At 52.5% G+C, this 18,815-nt stretch overlaps 1 protein-coding gene across 1 annotated transcript in view; it reads left to right on the top strand.

Moving 5' to 3' along the window:
- The window catches only part of Col17a1 (collagen type XVII alpha 1 chain), a 46,846-nt gene that overhangs the window by 13,062 nt on the left and 14,969 nt on the right, over positions 1–18,815 (top strand). The window contains exons 8-31 of the mRNA XM_028874654.2: positions 801–848; positions 2,397–2,540; positions 3,960–4,118; positions 4,890–4,961; positions 6,280–6,351; positions 7,037–7,105; positions 8,089–8,250; positions 8,625–8,705; positions 9,107–9,151; positions 9,977–10,198; positions 10,758–10,973; positions 11,256–11,285; positions 11,626–11,652; positions 12,513–12,539; positions 12,649–12,711; positions 13,238–13,342; positions 14,122–14,184; positions 14,805–14,840; positions 15,417–15,470; positions 15,708–15,743; positions 16,234–16,269; positions 16,895–16,957; positions 17,912–17,947; positions 18,198–18,269. Coding sequence (XP_028730487.1) covers positions 801–848; positions 2,397–2,540; positions 3,960–4,118; positions 4,890–4,961; positions 6,280–6,351; positions 7,037–7,105; positions 8,089–8,250; positions 8,625–8,705; positions 9,107–9,151; positions 9,977–10,198; positions 10,758–10,973; positions 11,256–11,285; positions 11,626–11,652; positions 12,513–12,539; positions 12,649–12,711; positions 13,238–13,342; positions 14,122–14,184; positions 14,805–14,840; positions 15,417–15,470; positions 15,708–15,743; positions 16,234–16,269; positions 16,895–16,957; positions 17,912–17,947; positions 18,198–18,269 — 1,938 coding nt within the window. The remainder of the gene's footprint in view (positions 1–800; positions 849–2,396; positions 2,541–3,959; positions 4,119–4,889; positions 4,962–6,279; positions 6,352–7,036; positions 7,106–8,088; positions 8,251–8,624; positions 8,706–9,106; positions 9,152–9,976; positions 10,199–10,757; positions 10,974–11,255; positions 11,286–11,625; positions 11,653–12,512; positions 12,540–12,648; positions 12,712–13,237; positions 13,343–14,121; positions 14,185–14,804; positions 14,841–15,416; positions 15,471–15,707; positions 15,744–16,233; positions 16,270–16,894; positions 16,958–17,911; positions 17,948–18,197; positions 18,270–18,815) is intronic.

Here is an 18,815-nt window from a genome sequence, read left to right on the forward strand (position 1 = left end):
GAGCATCTGAGAACAACCTAAAAAGCTCCACAGGCAGGAACCCAAACACAGTGACAATCTAAGAGATACAGACGCCACATCTGTCTTCACAGCTGGCCTCCCAGATGTGCTTTGATTGCCTTTATGCACAAAGACAAGCAAAAGCCCTTCTTTTTCAAATTATTGCAAGGGACAATTTTGTAAAGTGGTCATCTAGATAAGAGAGAGGAGAGAAAGACCCTAGGAAAAGCCACCCTAGCAGAGCCCTGCGTGACTATGGGAGCCTTGTGTCAGACTGCCCTGAAGGCAGAGTCCTTTGCAGGCTCTGTGTGTTCTTCGTGGCCACGTTATGCTCCCATTGTGCATCATCAGGAGCTTAAGTTCGGGCTAAACCAGGCACCCACAGCTTTAGGATGAGAGTTAAGAGACGCCCACTCTCCTAGCTGAAGTTAATACTGTTAAGCTGCTGACTTGCTGACTTCCTGTTCAGATGACTAAGTGAACACGGGAGGTTTTGGAGTTCCCTTGTCCCACCTCACGTGAGCTCAGAGGCAGGAGGATGCTTGATGCTCGCGGCAGTGAAGTAGGTGGTGATCAAGTGTCACGGGGACTCCTTGTGCAGCCTAGGATTCCGTTAAGTCTCAGGTACCTAGGAGAGTGCAGTTGGCAAGTGCGGTGGGGGAAGAGACACCCTTCTGTAGCAACACACAAAGTAGCCCAACGAGTCACACTCTGTTCAGAACTTGGGGCCCAGGACAGTGGTGCCAACTCCTTCATCCCCAGCCTCTCTTTCTCTCTTTCTCTTCTCTCCCTTTGTGCAGAGAGTGAAATTCGAGTTCGACTGCAGAGTGCATCACCATCCACCAGATGTAAGTGGTCACTATCCTGCTGCTTCAGTGAAAGGGCCCAGGAACCCTCAGAGTAAATCAGAAACAGATGGAGCAGCGCTGAGGAGTCAGGAGATAATGATCTCCTCTCTCTCTCTCTCTCTCTCTCTCTCTCTCTCTCTCTCTCCTCTCTCCCTTCCTCCCTCCCCCTCTCTCTCTCAGTGTGTGTGTGTGTGTGTGTGTGTGTGTGTGTGTGTGTGTGTGTGTGTGTGGCGCGCACATGCGCGTGCACTCAATCATCAAACATCCTTGAGAGCTTCCTGGGGGTGGCCCCTGGGCTAGGGTCTGGAGCTAAATTGCTGAGTAAATGGGTCATGGCCAGTGTTTAGTAGTTCAGAGTCTAATACAGAAAATGGAAAACCAGTCAACCCCCACAGCTCAGTGTGAAAGGGAGCACACAGCCCAGGGAGATGGAGAGAGGAAAGGGCCAGAGAAGCCTTCCTGTGATTGGGGTTGACTGAAGAGACGGAAGGCTGGACCAGAGTTAGGCTCAGCAGATGGAGCTAGCTGGAGACATTCAAAGGGCGCTTCTGTGGAGAGTCACAGTGGGAGAGTTCAGATTAGAGAAGGTTTGGGAGTCAAAAATAAGGGTTTTAACTTCATCTCCAAGGTTAGAGATTCGCCTGTCTCAGGGCCCTGGGAGCCTTAGATTCCTGGTGCCCTTGTTAGAGGCTCCTTGGGCACATTTGGAAATGAGCCTGACTTTTAGGGTGGAATCCACAGACAAGGAGTGAAAGGAGGAGGAGCTGGTAGGTGACTCAGGACCCCATGCCAGGCTGGCCCCAGAGCTTGCCCTGGTCATGGGATCTGACTCCAGGTCTAATGTTTTCTCACCTGAGTCCTTCCAGACTTAGAGATGTTGATCCCAGCGGATGGAGCTTTCCAGGGAGAGGGCAGGACATTTCCCAGCACCTGCCGTCTATCAGTCTGCTTGTCTCTTGCTCATTATCCTTGCCTGATACCTCCCTTCCGCCCTGTTTGCCAGTCTAAAGGGATACAAGGACCCTGCTCTATAGTTCACCTTGCTTACAAATAGTCCAGCCAAATGGACCTGAAACTAGAGCACATCGAACACAGTGTAATGTTTAGGAGTTAATAGACCTCGATTCCCTTTTGACACTCGCAGGCATACCAGGTCACCCAAGGCACCATATTCAGGGGGAAGCCAATGGTTAGGCTAGTTTCTTAAAAGAGCCTAGCTCTCTAACTGTCCTATCCCAGATAAGAATGTCTCCCAGGTATAGTCACCCCTGTGGTGCCTAATGAGGTCTGATGAGGAAATATCTCCCAAGGGTTCTGAGCTCCGTGTGTGGAGCACTGTATTTATGAGACTGTTATGGTTACAAACCAGCAAGTTCATAGAGCTATAAATTGTCAAAATTCCAAATTATAAAGCTAATGGAAAGTATCCCCACTTCTGAGGCCGATGCCAGCTTCTCTGATATCAGCATGCCATCAACATTCGTTCCCTGATCTTTGGACTTAGGAAAGGGTCCGGGGCCTGATGGCAAGGTCTGGGGTTCTTCACAGGGACAGAACTGGATGAAGTCAAGCGTTTGCTTAAGGGGAGCCGATCTGCAAGTGCGAGTCCCACCAGGAACGCCTCGAACACACTCCCCATCCCCAAGAAAGGCACTGTAGAGACCAAAACGGTGACAGCAAGCTCCCACTCAGGTAAGCTTGAGAGCCCCAGGCTGCCATGGGGAGTCAGGGACAATGTGCCAGACTTAGGAAAGCACTGAGTGTCTGCTCTTCCACACTGTGAATGTCTGGGCGGGGCTTTCTTATCCACCTGCTCAGCTGTCTTCTGAGGATGTAGCACCCAGCTCTAAATCCCTGAGACTGAGATTCTCCCCAGCAGGTTCTGAGAGGATTTAGAGCTGGGTACCACATCCTTAGATGTGTTGTCCAGGCTCCCCGAGAGAAGAATGAGGGGAAAGTTGTAGCACTTACATCATGGGGAAGGAAGTATTTATCCTATGTCTGCTCTGTGTCAACCCTAAGAAAAGACTCTAGACAAGAGAGGTGTGGTCAATGCCCTGGTGGAAGAGAGGGTCTCTGGGGGAATTGAACAGGAAGCCAAGAGACTAGGGTCACGTGGGATGAATAGTACCTAGCAGCCTTATGGGACATGTGTCTTCCATGAGGGAAATACTTCTTCAGATGACAGGAAGAGAAGTTGGCAGAGTCACAGAAAGGAGGGAAAGCCGCATCTTCTGTAAATCTTTCCTACTGTTTCTGGAAAGCTTTGATACCGCGACCTTCCTTGTGTGGCCTCCCTATAAAGCCAAGTCTCCACGCACATTAGCAGCTGTCTGGCCAGCTCCCTCTCACAGAGTAATAGGTAGGAATGGCATCAGATTGGAAGAAGCATGAAAAGCCCTGTCAGGACAGAGAGCCTTTGGGTCTGGTTGATTCACAGAGAGGCTTTAATGGGGCTCTAACCAAGAAGGCTGCTATGTTCAAGGAGGTTTTTTGTTGTTTTGTTTGTTTGTTTGTTTCAAGACAGGGTTTCACTGTGTAGCTTTGGAGCCTATCCTGGAACTTGCTTTGTAGACTAGGCTAGCCTGAAACTCACAGAGACCCACTTGCCTCTGCCTCTGCCTCCCGAGTGCAGGATTAAAGAAAGGCATGCACCACCACTGCCCGGCTCAAGGCATTATTATACCTGAGTCCTCCTTCGTCCAATGCATCCCCCACATTTGCTAGGGTAACTAGAAGCAGCTCCTGACTAAACTACCTCTTGGCATCTTTAAAAATGGCAGAGCAGTAAGGGGATGTCCCCATTGGTAGAGAGAGGCCATCAAGATGTAGCAAGAAAAACTTAGAAGGAGATACAGTAAATGTACACTAAAAATTATTTTCATATTTCACCAAGAACTAGCAAGAATTTTGTGATCTAAGAGATCAATGATTTCAGTCAAAATAGAATGACTAAGTGCCCCAGGCTGTCTTGAATGGAGGGAGCTCCTAGGATATGGAACTAAATTCAGTGCTAAATTCAGGGATGCCCCAGGGAGCCAAGCAACCAAGTTCACCAGCAGGAGCACCCATCTGTCTCACGGTGAGGTATGCGTGTGTTTCTCTTTCCAGTATCAGGAACCTATGACACGACAATACTGGATACCAACCTTCCCTCCCACATGTGGTCCTCCACCTTGCCTGCAGGGTCCTCCATGGGGACCTATCACAACAACATGACAACCCAGAGCTCGTCCCTCCTGAACACCAATGCCTACTCAGCAGGATCAGGTGGGTGTGGGCTGTACTTGGCTTCTCACTTCTAGAATGGGGACTGCTACAGCTCTCTTCCACTATTGAAGAATTCCCTCTGTGTATGTCATCCCCAGGGCTTCCTGGGAAGGGTTTGTTTGTTTGTCCATCTGGCTGGCTGGCCAAATGTCCAAAGCATTTCCCACTGGAACATCATTCATTTCAACTTAATCTAGAAGCTGTTTTTAAAAGAATGAACATGTGCTGGGCGGTGGTGGCGCACGCCTTTAATCCCAGCACTTGTGAGGCAATCTTGGTGAGTTCGAGGCCAGCCTGGTCTACAGAGTGAGATCCCTGTCTCAAACAAACAAACAAAAGAATGAACAGGCAATGTGTGGTATCAGAAGAAATGCAACAGAAAGGAACACTAAAAATAGATAAGGACACCATGTGTATCAATGAGTGTGAATTGATTGTGGGAATCTTGAACAACCCAATTAATTTTCCGAGATCCCACTCTATAAAATGGGCCACTAACAAGAGAGCCTTTAACTGGACACACTTGTCTACTCCAGGTCTAGCTATCCAAGATATTCTTTGGCCAGATCCTAGGGTGCCACAGGCTGATGTCCGGTTCTCTGCAGCAAAGAGAGAGACCTGAATATTAAAGGTGTTTTGTTTTTTTCTAAAACCAAAAACCCAACAGAACATTCGAGCCAGACCCAGCCTTTCTTCTGGCGCGTCCACAGCATCTGAGCTCTTGCCTTGCCCTGAGACTCACTGTCAACTGCCTTCTCTTTCCCACTGTAGTCTTCGGAATGCCAAATAACATGGCGTCCTGTTCCCCCACCCTGCCCCCCGGACTCAGCAGCTGCTCCTCAGGTCAGTGCCGCCATCTTGTCAACTCTTCCTCTCACACTGTTTTGGAAATCATTTATTCATTTTTAGTGTGTGTGAATGAGAATTTTGCCTGCATGGGTGTTTGTTCACCATGAGTGTGACGTGCCTACGGGGGATAGAAGGGGTATGAGATCACTTGGAACTGAAGTTTCCATATAGGCACTGGGAGCCACACTAGTTAAGGCAATTAAGACAACCCCCACAGACATGTCAACAGGCCAACTCAAGGTAGACAATCTCTCACTGAGAACCTTCCCGGGTGATTCCAGGCTATGTCAAGTTGACAGTTAAGCCAACAATCACAAGCCTTGGAGTCAAAATCCGGGCAAGGATTTAGCAGGGCATGGTGGCGAACACCTTTAGTCCCAGAACTCCAGAGGCAGAGATGGATAGATATGTGAGTTCAAGACCATACTGATCTGCATAGTGAGTTCCAGGGCTGTATAGAAATGTGCTGTCTCAAAAGGGGATCTTCAAATAGCCCACTTCAAATAAATCTCAGTGGTTCATGGTGTACCACCCAGGCCATTGCCCCTATGCAGACCTGAGGGTTAGAGCAAGGGAACCGTGGTGATGCTCAGCGCCTGCACTCAACTTCCCCACTTCTTAGTCGGAGGAGAACATCTAACCCATAGGAAGCGATAAGAGAACCCCGAAAAACAACAGGAACTAAGAGAAGAGTGAGGCCTAAGAGGACTTCCTGGAGGAAGTGGGCTTAAGAACCAGGAAAAGACACAGGAAATTAAGTCCCCCACCCCCACTGGAGAGAGCTGATTTCACATGCTCAGCTGATCAGGCTGCTCCCGCGCCATGGAAGCCACCTTCCCATGTTGGCCCAGCTCATGGTGCTCTCTCTCGTGCAGTGTATGGTGTGAAGAAGAGACGCTGCCTCAAAGGGAGGTGGGACCAGGGAGTTTTATGTGTTGGAGTCAGAAGAAAGAGTTGAAAGGACAGGGAGAAACCTGCCATGTTAGTGGGTCTCAGCTCAGTGTGTCTGTATTCAGTTCCCACGCCGTGTACCAGCCAGCTTCAGATTGTTTCAGATTGTTAAGGGGGGCAGTAGTATTTGTCAGCCCTGTGTGAACCACCACAGCCCTTACTCTGAAACAATCATTAATAAAGTTTATTCTGGGTGGGAGATGACCACGTAACTAAGAGCATGCAAACCAAGAAAGTTTTGCAGTCTGCCCCTGGTAGAGGCAGTTTTCAGGAAAATGATCTGGGGGCTTCGGGATGCTTGTGGCATCCAGAGGGCGTCCTCCCACTCACGGCTCTCACCCGTTCTCCGTTTCTCTCACAGTGTTTGGCATGCAGAACAATCTGGCTCCCAGCTCTTCTGTCCTATCTCACGGCACAGCTACCACCTCCACAGGTTGGTAGCCTGCGTTTGGAGCTCAGGACTGGGAATGGACACCCCTTAGACCCTACAACTCCCAACACACCTTTTCACACAGAGTTAAAGAGACCTTTCCCATCAGTCAAACAGGCCCTGCTCCCAGCCTAGAGATGCCAGCCTTCATCCCTCACTGTCTCCACTGTGAGTTAAACACACAGGGGAGCCTGGAAAGCCAGCATGTCCACCCTGTGGCATCTTGTTCCCATGTATCTCTCAGCCCGACTGGTCAGGACAGTGGTCTCTCCAGCTCATAGCTCACTCTTTTGCAGCCCACTGCCACTTCAAATAAATCTCAGTGGTTGCTTTTATAGTGTACCACCCAGGCCATTGCCCCTGTGCAGACCTGGGGGTTAGAGCAAGGGAACCATGGTGATGCTCAGCGCCTGCACTCAACTTGCCCACTCCTTAGTCGGAGGAGAACATCCAACCCACAGGAAGCAGTAAGAGAACCCCGTAAAACAACAGGAACTAGGGGAAGAGTGAGGCCTAAGAGGACTTCCTGAAGGAAGTGGACTTAAGAACCAGGAAAAGGCACAGGAAATTAAGCCCTCCACCCCCACTGGAGAGAGCTGATTTCACGGGCTTCCTCTCAGCTGATCAGGCTGCTCCCAAGCCACCATCCCATGTTCGCCCAGCTCATTGGTGCTTTTCTCTCCTGCAGCATATGGTGTGAAGAAAAATGTGCCACAGCCACCCACAGTCACCAGCACCGGTGTGTCCACCTCTGCCAGTGAGTGCTATTACCAACTTCTGGGGCCCAGGCTGGCACATAGTGAGGGGTGCCATTATGATGCATGGTGTCCTGGAAAAGGGGCTGGAATCCGTGGGTGGTCTCAGGGATGTTTCTACAGAGATGAGCATGCTCTGAACTCACCTTGGTCTTCGTCCCGGGAGCAGGAAGCCCCACCCCCCGCCCCTGCCTGCTGTTACACTCAAGCCGCCCCACTTATCCGGAAACTCTTGGCTTTCTCCTGTTACCTGTAACCTAGGAGAGGCTGGGAGCCCCTCAGAAGTTCCCGACGCCCTCACTGCTTTCTATAGACTCCATCAACGTGGGTTCACCCCATGCAATGAGCCATTTCCTCCAGTTCTCAGGTCCTGCCGTGTCTCCTTCTAATTAGTGAGTCATTCATTTAAAATAAAAAATTACTGAGCACTCATTTAATATCAGACAGGCAGTTGGGTTTTCCAGGTGCCAAGAGTAGCAGGTGGACAAGACAGGACAGGGTCCTGGGGAGATCAGGACAATGCCAGTGGAGCGAGCAGATGACAAGGACAAAGACAAAGTACACCAGACAATGACAGACAACGGTGTGATTCCTAAGCAAACAAGCGATGTGGCAGACATGGGGTCCGTGTAGGAGAGTGCACAGCTTTAGGGAAGAGGTCAGAAAAAGCCTCCCCAGGATGGTAAAACTAATCTATTATGTTAGTTAAAGAAGGGCCTGGCTGATGAAGGAGACTTCGGCAAGGTCAATGAAGACCCTGTGTCTTCAGGGAGGTAGCCTCCAGCACTGACATCCAACCTCCTGACAGACCTAGCCAACAGGGTCCCCAAGATGCTTCATAGAACCACTATCTAAAAAGGAAGCCCCCAAACACTGTGGTAAACTTCTTTCCTCCCTCCTCCCGGCTTCCTCTTCTGTCCACGTCCTCCCTCTCCTTTCTTCTGGCATCCTTCCCTCCCTCCTCAGCCACATCTTCCCTCTACAGCCTGCACCACCAGTGTCCAGAGCGATGACCTCCTGCATAAAGACTGTAAGTTCCTGATTCTGGAGAAAGACAATGTGCCAGCCAAGAAGGAGATGGAACTCTTGATCATGACCAAGGACAGTGGGAAGGTCTTCACTGCCTCCCCTGCCAGCATCTCTTCAAGTACGCCAGGGCTTGGGTGATGTGGGCTTCAGAAGGGCAGATGGTGTGGGAGGCCCAAAGCCATTACCAGGTGGTTTGAGCCCAATAGTCATCAAGCCAACGGGATCCCGTTTTAGTGGAAAAATACCTGCCTGGACCTGCCTTGAATGCAGTCACGCCAGGAAAACTCAGAGCTCCCTTAGGGAGTCTGTGGACAATGGGAGGCTAACCACAGCCCCAGGGAAGGAGATTAACCCAGGAAAACTGGACCTGCCTCCTACCAGGCTAACCTTGGTCTTCCCAGGAATGGAGGGGATATGAGCAGGCAGGGAGGGGGGGGCAGACAGGGAGAGTTGTGGGAGGATAGACCAGGTTATCACTGGTTCTGTGCACAGCTTCTTTTACAGAAGACACCCTGAAAAAAGAAAAGCAGACTGCTTATGCAGCTGACACCTGCCTAAAGGCAGACATAAATGGTAAGACAAACTGACCCACCTACCTAACTTCAATAAAGCCACATCTCATTTCTCTGTCTTCCGGGACCACAACACACCAAGTGGGGTCCACTGGCAGCACCCAAGAGTGTGTTAGGAACGTAGGATCCAGTCCTCCTCAGATTTGCTGGGTGGGGAGTTGCAGTTCTTATGAGGGAACAGGCATGTGTGTATGCATGTTCATGTGTGTATGGGTGCACATGTGTGTGGGTATACTGTGTGGGTTGTACTGTGTGGGTTCACGTGTGGAGGGGGCATGTGTGAGGGTGCACTGTGTGTGGGTTCACATGTGTGTGGTTGCATGTGTGTGGGAGTACGTATGCGTGTGCTTGTGTGCTTTTCCAGCCCTCGAGTTCAACTTCCAACTTGTGCTTGTACTTTAGGAGACCTGAATACTGTGTCCACAAAGGGCAAGGCCACCTCCGTAGGTGAGTAAGAATGGGGGTCCCTGGTGTGAAGGATGGAGAGGCTGGCCCTGGTTAGCAGGACAGGTGATGGCCCTCACCTGTGCACACATGAGCTACCCAGATCCGGCCTCCTGAAGGCCCCAAAGGGAGAAGGGTGGAAATGAGAGTGGACAGGTTGGGGTCACAGAGATGATGTTCCACGGGCCTCACAGCTCCTAATGTCCAGCCGCCATGGTCCCTGAGGCCCACAGTCACCCACCAGAGCAGGCACACAGGACAGGCCCAAGATGACACTGACCTGGGCCTGCTCAGCCTGCTGCTCTTTCCTCACCCCGCTTGCCGTGGGAGAGAAGCGCATGAAGTTCCCACCCCCCTAGAGAACCGCCCACCCTTACCTTTTAAAATGTGCTTTTAGGTTTGTGGTACTAAGTGTAACTCTAGGCGCTGTGGAAACCACCAAGGGTGAGCTGTGTCAAGTGAGGCTTAGTGACCAGAGATGCAGGTTCAGGGCTAATCAGGGGCAAGCGTTGTGGCAGCTGCAGGCGGCATTCCTCACGATGAAGATGTTTTAAACCCCGTGCTGTGGACTGCGTCCTCCACCGATTACGGATCTCGTTTTGTTCCATCCCATAACTGTTTCACGAAGCAGGTCATTTTATAAAGAACCGTCTCGTCGGAACCACACAGCCAAAGCCCGGGGTTTTCAGACTTACTTTCCAGCCTGCGTTCAGGAAAAGCTGCACATCAACTCAACCTTCCTGCCCGACCCACACGATGCCACCAATTTTGAAGGGAGGTTGGCAGGAGCCTCCTGAATTCAGCTCACCCTCCCTGTTCCTTCCACAGAAAACCACAACTATGACCGAGGTGGCGGTGGTGGTGGTGGCGGAGGCAAAGGAGGCCATGGCGGCGGCGGAGGTGGCGGTGCCGCCGGCGGAGGAGGAGCGTGGGGGGCTGCACCTGCCTGGTGCCCCTGTGGCTCGTGCTGCAGCTGGTGGAAGTGGCTGCTGGGCCTGCTGCTCACCTGGCTGCTGCTGCTGGGGCTGCTCTTCGGCCTCATTGCTCTGGGTAGGCGCCAAGGCCACAGAGCCTGAAGTCCTTAGCCCCTCTACCCCTTCCCGGGGACGAGAAACCACAGCAGTCCTGAGTGCTGTAGCTAAGGGGCTGGAGATTACAAGCTCAAACCCCGTCTTCCTGCAGATAGGAAAGAGCCCCTCGAGGCACCTGGCCCAAGTCTCCAGGTCACTAAGCAGGGCGCTTGGAATCTAAGGCCCTGGCTCCACCCTCGGCTCCTGCACTGATGGCCTTTAATAAGGCCTCACCTCACTCCCTCGTGGTCTTCAGGCCTTTACCCTGCCTGAGCATCTACATCTCTTTCCCTGCCATCTCCCTCTCCACCTCCCAGAGGAAGGAGAGCCAGCTTTGTGTTCAGCTCGGGTGGTGACAGGGCCAGGCTTCCTTGAGGCTCAGGAGGATGTTGACTGCTACTGGCCACAAGGATTGTCTCTGCATAAGTCTTCCTGAAACATATGCCCAGGGGTGTGAAGAAGCCCCCTCCCCAAGGCCCAGGGCCCAGGGCAGGAGCCAGCCCTGGTCCTCATGGGTGGTCCTCGTATGTCCATCACAGCGGAGGAGGTGAGGAAGCTGAAAGCCCGGGTGGATGAGCTCGAGATGATCAGGGTGCACTATTCTGAAGACAAGATGGAGAGGAGCAACAAGGACCGCCTCCTGGGTGAGGCGCCCTTCGTGGGACCCGGATTAGGCAAAGCGGAGCTGGATGGCCACAGCCAGGAGGCGATCTGGCTGTTTATAAGGAACAAGCTGATGACAGAGCAGGAAAACGGTGAGAATGGGCAGCAACGAGGCCAGTTAGCCCGGAACCCGGAGCCTGGGTGGCCTTACGTGTGTCCTGGGACACTCCTCAGCCCCTCTCCCTCCCATCCCACCCTCCATTGCCCTAAGAAGCAAGAGGGAGCTGGGCTGGGATCCCCGTGTGTGTGTGTGTGTGTGTGTGTGTGTGTGTGTGTGTGTGTGTGTGTGTGTGTGTGAGAGAGAGAGAGAGAGAGAGAGAGAGAGAGAGAGAGAGAGAGAGAGAGATTGACTCCAAGTTTACTCTTTCTTGTAGGAAATCTCAGAGGAAACCCTGGTCCAAAAGGTACTGGAGTGGCCCAAACCTTCCTCTGCTCTCACTTCTGCAGGGAGGCATGTTTCTCGGGGATTGGAATCCTTTTCTCTTTGTCCAAACGGGAGAGTGCGGATACCACCTGTCTGTCTGTCAGAAAGGAGGGCGTCTTTCCAGTCAGACACCACAGCAGGGTTGGGAGCCTAGGCAGCGTCCAGGAGAAGCCTAGTGGTCTGTCCGGGGTGCCTCTGACAGGGTCCCATCTCTTACTGTGATATGTGGTTCACATGTTGCCACATGGCTGTGAGACATGGGCATGAAGGCAGCTTCTAGTTAATATACCATCTCACAGTATCTGTCTTTCTGGTTTTAGGTGACATGGGAAGTCAAGGCCCTAAAGGTAACTATTCCAAAAACAATTTACCTTAAACACTGGGGAGGTGGGGGTTACAGCAAGCAGAAAAGCCCTCAGGCTGAGAAAGGCAATTTAACAAGCTGTTGTCCACGAATGCCCCCACATGCCCGAGGAGGAGGAGGAGGAGGAGGAGGCTTCCGATTGAGTTGACCCTCTCTGGACACAAAGCAGCTTTCCCTGAAGCATATCACTGAGGGTCTTGTCAACTCTAGAGTGGGAAGGAACTACCCAAGGATCCTAAGCCCCTCCCAGAGCCTCTGATTAAGTGGATGTGGACGGGCCCGGAACCTTCTGTCTTCAGGGATTCTGAACCTAGGGATACCTTCCCTAAGAATCACCATTCTAGGTGAAAGGTCCATCTCCATCCGTGACTCCGATCTAACTCACTTCCCAAGAGACCCCAGGCAGGAACTGGGTTCCTCTATTTGCCCGCCCTTTACTTCTGTTTATCTCCTTCATGGTTTCCACACACCTGCAACCTCAGCACACATACCCTGGACCCCTACCTAAGTCCACCTCCCAAGACCTACAATCCCGAAGTCCTCCTGCTCCTGCTTAGGATGGGGGCTGGTGGTTCTGGGGCCCCAGCCTGATGTGTCAGGTAGAGTACAGGACTCCTGAGTACAGCTAGACTCAGAAAAACATCAAATTTTCACTATAATTATGTCCCAAGCAACTTATGGGGCCTAATGATACAAAAAAACGTATTTGTGGTTTTAGCAGCAATTTGAATGTAACTGATGCATTTGCTCCCTGGAAGGCCCATCTGAGTGCCCACTAGCGGCTCCTTAGGGGGACCAGGTCATGCTCTCCTTCTGACGGCTCCCTTTCTTTCGTCCCCACAGGAGACCGAGGCCTTCCTGGGACTATAGGTGTGTACCCTGCGGTGATTACACACCTGGTGTGTTGGGTTGGGTATACCAGTCCTAGCTGCCAACTTCTGGAGGAAATACAGACTGGCGTCTTCTTATATACCCACAGGTGCCCCTGGGCCCCTGGGCCACCCCGGCCCGGAAGGACCGAAGGGACAAAAAGGCAGCATTGGTAAGAGCCCCTTTCCAGTCTCTAGTCTCCTCTCTGCTCTTGAGCGTATCTCTTGAGCGTGTAGTAAGGAGATCCTGTTTTAGAGACAAGGGTGACCACAACAGGGAGTTAAACGGGGAATTTGAAACGGGAGAGAGCGTGGCCAGCAGAAGACCTAGGGCCCCATTCTGAGCAGAGGGGGCAGCCAAAGCCAAGGCCCCAAAAGCAAGTTCGAAGGACACCAGGTAAATACGGAAACCGAAAGCTGAAGAGGCAGAAGGGGTGGCCCAGGGCGGCAAGCCGTGTGCGGCCTCAAGGCAATGCCGGCATAGAGATGGCTTTTACTCCTGGGGAGCTGAGAAGCCACTTGCAGATCTGGGGCAAAGGCAGGAGGCGTCATGTACTGACAGGGTCACGCTGGTCCTGGGCTGAGTGAGGCTGCTGGGGAAGAGAAACAAGAGTCCCAGGAGAGGCTCTGCGGAGGACGGGCTGTCTGTGGGCCATGGCACCGAGCCCTAACTGTGAGGGTGGCCATTTCCATCTTTAGGAGATCCTGGCATGGAGGGACCCATCGGCCAGAGAGGACTAGAAGGCCCCATGGGACCCCGTGGTGAACCTGGGCCTCCCGGGTCTGGAGAGAAAGGAGACAGAGGTAAGAGGCGGCACTTTTACCAAGAGGACTAGCTGCATGCTTCCGTCCATCTGCACCTTTTCCCGGCAGCATTGGCTGAGCGCTGGCAGAGGTGGACGGTGGAGACGCTCTGTACTAAACCCTATAGACGGTGACTAATGATGGCGTACGGTCAGGCTAAGAAACAGGCTGTGATTTGGGGACTTAACCAGAGAAAGAGGTCCCGAGGATGTGACCTTTCCAGAGAGGGTGAGGAGCAAGGCCAGGTCAGGGCGGAGAGCAAAGGGCAGCGGAGCTGGGAGCACAGCCGGGTGTGGGGTGAAGGTGAGGCCTTCTGGCCTCTGGGAGCCGGGACTCAGCAGGGCAAAAGGCAGAAGGCTGAGTCAGAAGCCCAGTGCTTCGGGGGCTGGGGGGTTTGGAACTCAGCTCCTTAACCATGAGACTAACTTCACGGGGAAACTAAGAAGAGGCACCAGGCAGCTTTTGGTGCCAAAAAATTGCAGGGAAGCTATTAGATTCACATTCTCTTTAAAAAATAATAAAAAAGGTCACTCAAATAAAGTCACTGCCGGATCCTCTAGTGTCCGGTCCTGGCAAAGACCCACATGGCCCTTAGAATGAGACAGTATTTGTTGAATGCTTTCTAGGTACCCGGCTTCTCTGCACAGGAACTGGAGTGGTCTCACAGAGGCACCAAATGGTGCCCGGACCATTGTCAGAGTGGAAAGACTCCCTTCCAAATGTGACTGCTGGGCTATGGGCTGGGACTTCCTCAACATGTTTCTTCTATCTCTCCTCAGGGATTGCTGGAGAACAAGGTCCTCGAGGCCTTCCTGGTGTCCCAGGTTCTGTGGGTCCCAGAGGTATGTCAGAAAGACCAACCCAAGCTTGTAGGGAGGGGCCACATTCAGAGGAGAAGGTCCTGGGCTCCCCAAGAGTGCTGGTTGGCAGCCCCAGATTAATACAAGATGACCACAAAGTGTTCTTCCACAAGGCAGTTCTGGGGGTCAAGACTGGGCTACAATTCTGGCTTTATAGCGGGACTTGGGACACATTTCTGTTTCTGTTCAGTGGTCACGTTAGGTGGCGTCTAAGCAACTGGATGGATTATACCCGAAACCAAATGGTTTCCTGCCCTGACTGGGACCCAGACACACACACACACACACACACACACACACACACACACACACACACACACACAATGCAGCAAGCACTTGATGCGCAGCTGAGACCTCTTCTCTCCACCTCAGAGCCGGTCTCAGTGTCTTAGGAAGAAGCAAAGGTCTCTGGCCCCTGCTGAGCTGTCACCTCCCCTCAAGGGAGGACGTGGCCCTAGGGCCACCACTGAACCCTCTGGTGTTCCCAGCGAGGGCTACATGGCCCTTAGAATGAGCTCCTTGTCCTTCACCTGCCCTTCACACTAGGGTCAGCTGTCCCAGCCAGTCCCTGGCCTTCTGATTGCCTCTCCCCTGTTTCTCAGGTCCCAGTGGCTCTCCTGGTCCCCAGGGACCCCCAGGTAAGTGTACTGCTTCTTGTAAATAGGTTCTGCTTCCGTGGTAAAGAAACGGGTGTTAAAGGGGAAACCAAACATGTTTAAAAGCCAAAGAAGTGATTACAGAGAGAGCCTGCTGGACATACGAATGGAAGTCCACAGTGTACCCTGTGGCTGAGCCTGGGTGTCCCCTAGGTCCTGTCCCAATCACTTCTGGACTGATGTCAGGCCTGAGACCTCCCAGTAACTTGATCAATAGGAAGCTCCCGTCCTGCCTCTGCCTTGTCCCAATGGGTCAAATAAGCCATCCTGTTACCCCGAGAGCTTACGATTCAGCCAGTGTCTCTGTCAGGACCCTTTGGGGTATTCTAATACCTGAGCTTGGTGACTGGCAGGGACAAGGACTGTGGGCCAGGATGGCCAGCAGGAGCACGGGGTGGTGGGGGGTGGGGTGGGGATGCGGAGTCCCCGGGAAGCAGCCCTTGACTTCTGCTTCAGGGTGTATGTGCATCTATGTGTGCATGCACAAGTATACATGTGTGTCCATCCCTTCCAAAGATGGGACACTCCTCTGACCATATGTTTTCCTCTGTGGGGCAGGCTCTATGGGTCCCCAAGGGCTCCGAGGTGAAGTGGGACTCCCTGGTGTCAAAGGTAAGCTGGGGGAGGGGCATGGAGTAAAAGACTGTGGAGATCTCTCATTTAAAAAGGAAGTCAGGGAGTTCAGGGCTCAGAGAGGTCTGATGGACATGACCCACAAGTTATAAAGTACAAGAGGGGGCACTGGAACCACTATGGAGGGGAAGCTGTCTGTCTTCAGAATCAGCCATTGGCCCTTCTTGGTCATCCCCTCCATGGCTTTCTGCACCAAGGTATCCGTTTCCCTTTCAGGTGACAAAGGACTTATGGGACCACCAGGACCCAAAGGTATACTGTTCCCTCTGCCGCTCACTCATCACCGTGGCCTCCTCTGTTCCTAGGCACCCAGACACAACCTGTGTACAGGATCCAAGGGCACATATGAGTCTGGTTCCTGCGCCCTGGGGTTAGAGGGAGTTGAGAGTTCATTGTTCTCCAGAGCCTCAGAAAGGGAAACTGAGGCACAAAGAGGGGAAACAAAGTACCCACATCACAAGGGCAGGGTTGAGTGTTCTTCACGGCGGTGAGGCACATTCTGAGGTGTCTGCCCTCTGGTCTTGTCCTCCCTGTGCCCAGGACACCTATATGTGTCCACCGCAGAGGTTGTGGGGGAATCAGTTGGTGGGTGGCCCATGGGCGGATCAGCTTCTCAGCTTCATCAGTGCAGCAACTCACCAGCATCCTGCTGCAGGTACCTTGCAGGACTCCTCGTCATGAGGGAAGATTGTTCCCTTGCTTTCAACTAACGGTTCCTCTCCCAACTCCATGTTTGTTTTAGGTGACCAGGGTGAAAAAGGACCCAGAGGCCTCACAGGTCAGTCCTAACCAGGAATTTAACTCATCCATGACCTGTTAGATCTAGCAGTCACCAGACAGTGAGACAAACACAGAAAGATGAGACAGAATCTCCATCTCAAGCCCTCAAAGCTCATCTGAGCTAAGAAAAGCCCCAGCAAAAATAACATAGGTCAGGATGGAGGTTAAGCATGAATCTAGATGCAATCCATTTAGCCACAAACCGTGTCTGTCTGGTGCAGAGGTTATAGCCGTCACAGATTATTTGGAGGAATCTGGATGGGAAAATTAAGAATCAATTCCCAGAGCAGCATAAAGCGTGCACTGCTGGCCCTCTCTGCTGCTCACCTCCTGCCAAATGCATGGGTTAAAGGAAGCTGAAAGTAACAATGCTTTGACCACAAAGGGTAGCTTGCTGTTTCCAAGGAAATCAGACTCATACGTGTGCTTCTGGGCCAGTCTGAACCTGCTGCCCATGGAGTGGAGGGCATGGGTGGCTCTGACCTTGGCATCAAGGCAGGGGTTGCCTCCCTCAGCTCCTCTGGAGAAGAAGCAGCAGGAGGAAGCAGGCACATGCATTCTGCCAGTGGTGGAAGCATGCATAGCTTGTTAGCCTCCAGCAGCGGATCCTTTGCTCTCTGCAGGGGAGCCTGGCATCCGAGGCTTGCCTGGAGCTGTGGGTGAACCTGGAGCCAAAGGTGCAATGGGTAAGTGTCCCACAAAGACAGGTGACCGTTTTGAGCTGGACGTCCTTCCTGGGGCTCTCAGCAGTTTTCTGGGAATTGCTCACTGCTCTGGAATGAGCATGCCCCTTCCTTCCTGGCTACCTCCTGTCCGCTAAGGACCGACAAGGGTTGAGGGTCATTGAACTCCAAGTAGCTCGCCTCAGGGATAGCTTCAAAGCCAGGTCCAGGCCACCACCCTTTGACTAGCCATCACTGAGGTGCCAGGACAGGACAGGGAAGCTCCAGGAAGCCTGGCCTCAGCCTTGACTCCCACAGAAGCTCAAGCTCCACCAATGGAGATGTGACACCTACACTACTATTCACTTAACGAAGCGTTAGTAAGTGCTTACTGTATGCAGGACAAGTAAGCTGCTGGGAAGTGGCATGCTTCATCCCCTCAAACTACAACAAAGCTTGTGATTGGTGACAGGGACCACGAGAGGCACAGAGAATAGGATACAATCGAAGAGGAGATTGCTTACAGCATGGAGGACAGAGGAAGTGGAACTTCCTTAGGAAGCATTTAATTATATTTTATGGCCACTTTGGAAAACTCTCCATGCAGAGGTGACAAAACGGGTGGCCAGTGAGACAAGTCCCAGAGGGGCTCCACTTCAGAAGGAGGTTAGGAATATGCTTAGCGCAGAGGTGACAAGGACCTGAAGGACCTTCACTTCTGGGTCCTCAGGTAGTGGGGACAGGTGTCCTGGACTATTCCCAGCGGGGAAATGCTGGCTTAGGAGAAGGTGCGGGAAGGAGGCTGTACCCTGGGGTATCACAGCGACAAAGCTTCTGAGGTTGACAGCCACAGTGAGAGCTGCATAAGCTTACCCACCCAGGAGACCATGAGCTCTAAACCTACTGGGATAGGAGAGAGAGAGTCGTAGAACAACCCCTCGAGAGTCCCTGACACACTTCACTTTTCTGCTTTCCCAGGTCCGGCTGGCCCTGACGGACAGCAAGGCCCCAGAGGTTAGTCATTGTTCTATGGTCCTCATTCTCACCAGCTGCCCTTGTCTGCCCCTCCCCGCCCTTCCTTCACCCCCACATGCATGCCTCGACCCTCCATCCTAATGACAAAGGGGCAGCGTGTGGAGACGCACACAGTTTTGGTCATGGTGCTTCCTCCTGCCCATCTGCCAGCATGTCACTCAGGAAATCCCACTGGCTTGGAGGTGCTTTCCCCAGGGAAAGGCATTCCCATTTTTCATGCTCTCTGCAGGTGAGCAAGGCCTGACAGGGATGCCTGGAACCCGAGGCCTCCCAGGACCCTCTGGAGAGCCAGGAAAGCCAGGTAATGACACAGGCAAAGAAAGCCACAGTCCTGTGTGTATGTGTGTGTGTGCGCGCACGCGCATGCGCGCACACTCGCAACTCAGGCATGCTCAGGTGTGTATGCACACTCATGAGGATGTGGTAGGTTCATGGGTGTTTCATTGTATGTGTGTACATAAGCCTTACCCCACTGCCCTGAGCAGCTCAGCAGGGAACTCTAACGGCAAGTTGTGCTGTGTGGTAGACATGGGCCCAGCATCAGCCACCAAGTCTGGACATTTGGAAAAGAGGGACTAACAGATGAAAGCAGGGCGTTCTGGGGTGCTCTTAAAATTGCAGATTGAACTCAAGCTCATATCTTGCCCAAGCTTTTCCCTGTCTCCTCTCCTGGAGCTACACCTGGGCCTTCACTAGTATCTACCAGTCAGAGAGGAGAGGCCTTCTTAGTCTCTCCACTGAGGGCAAGACAAGAACAGGAATCTCAGGTCTGTGGGAAGAACAAATCAGAACCAGGCAAGGTGACCATTCCCCGAGACACTGAGGACACAGGAATCCTTGGCTGGTG

The sequence above is a fragment of the Peromyscus leucopus genome, chromosome 1 (assembly GCF_004664715.2).
Source record: "Peromyscus leucopus breed LL Stock chromosome 1, UCI_PerLeu_2.1, whole genome shotgun sequence".
In the NCBI taxonomy this organism is placed as follows: domain Eukaryota; kingdom Metazoa; phylum Chordata; class Mammalia; order Rodentia; family Cricetidae; genus Peromyscus; species Peromyscus leucopus.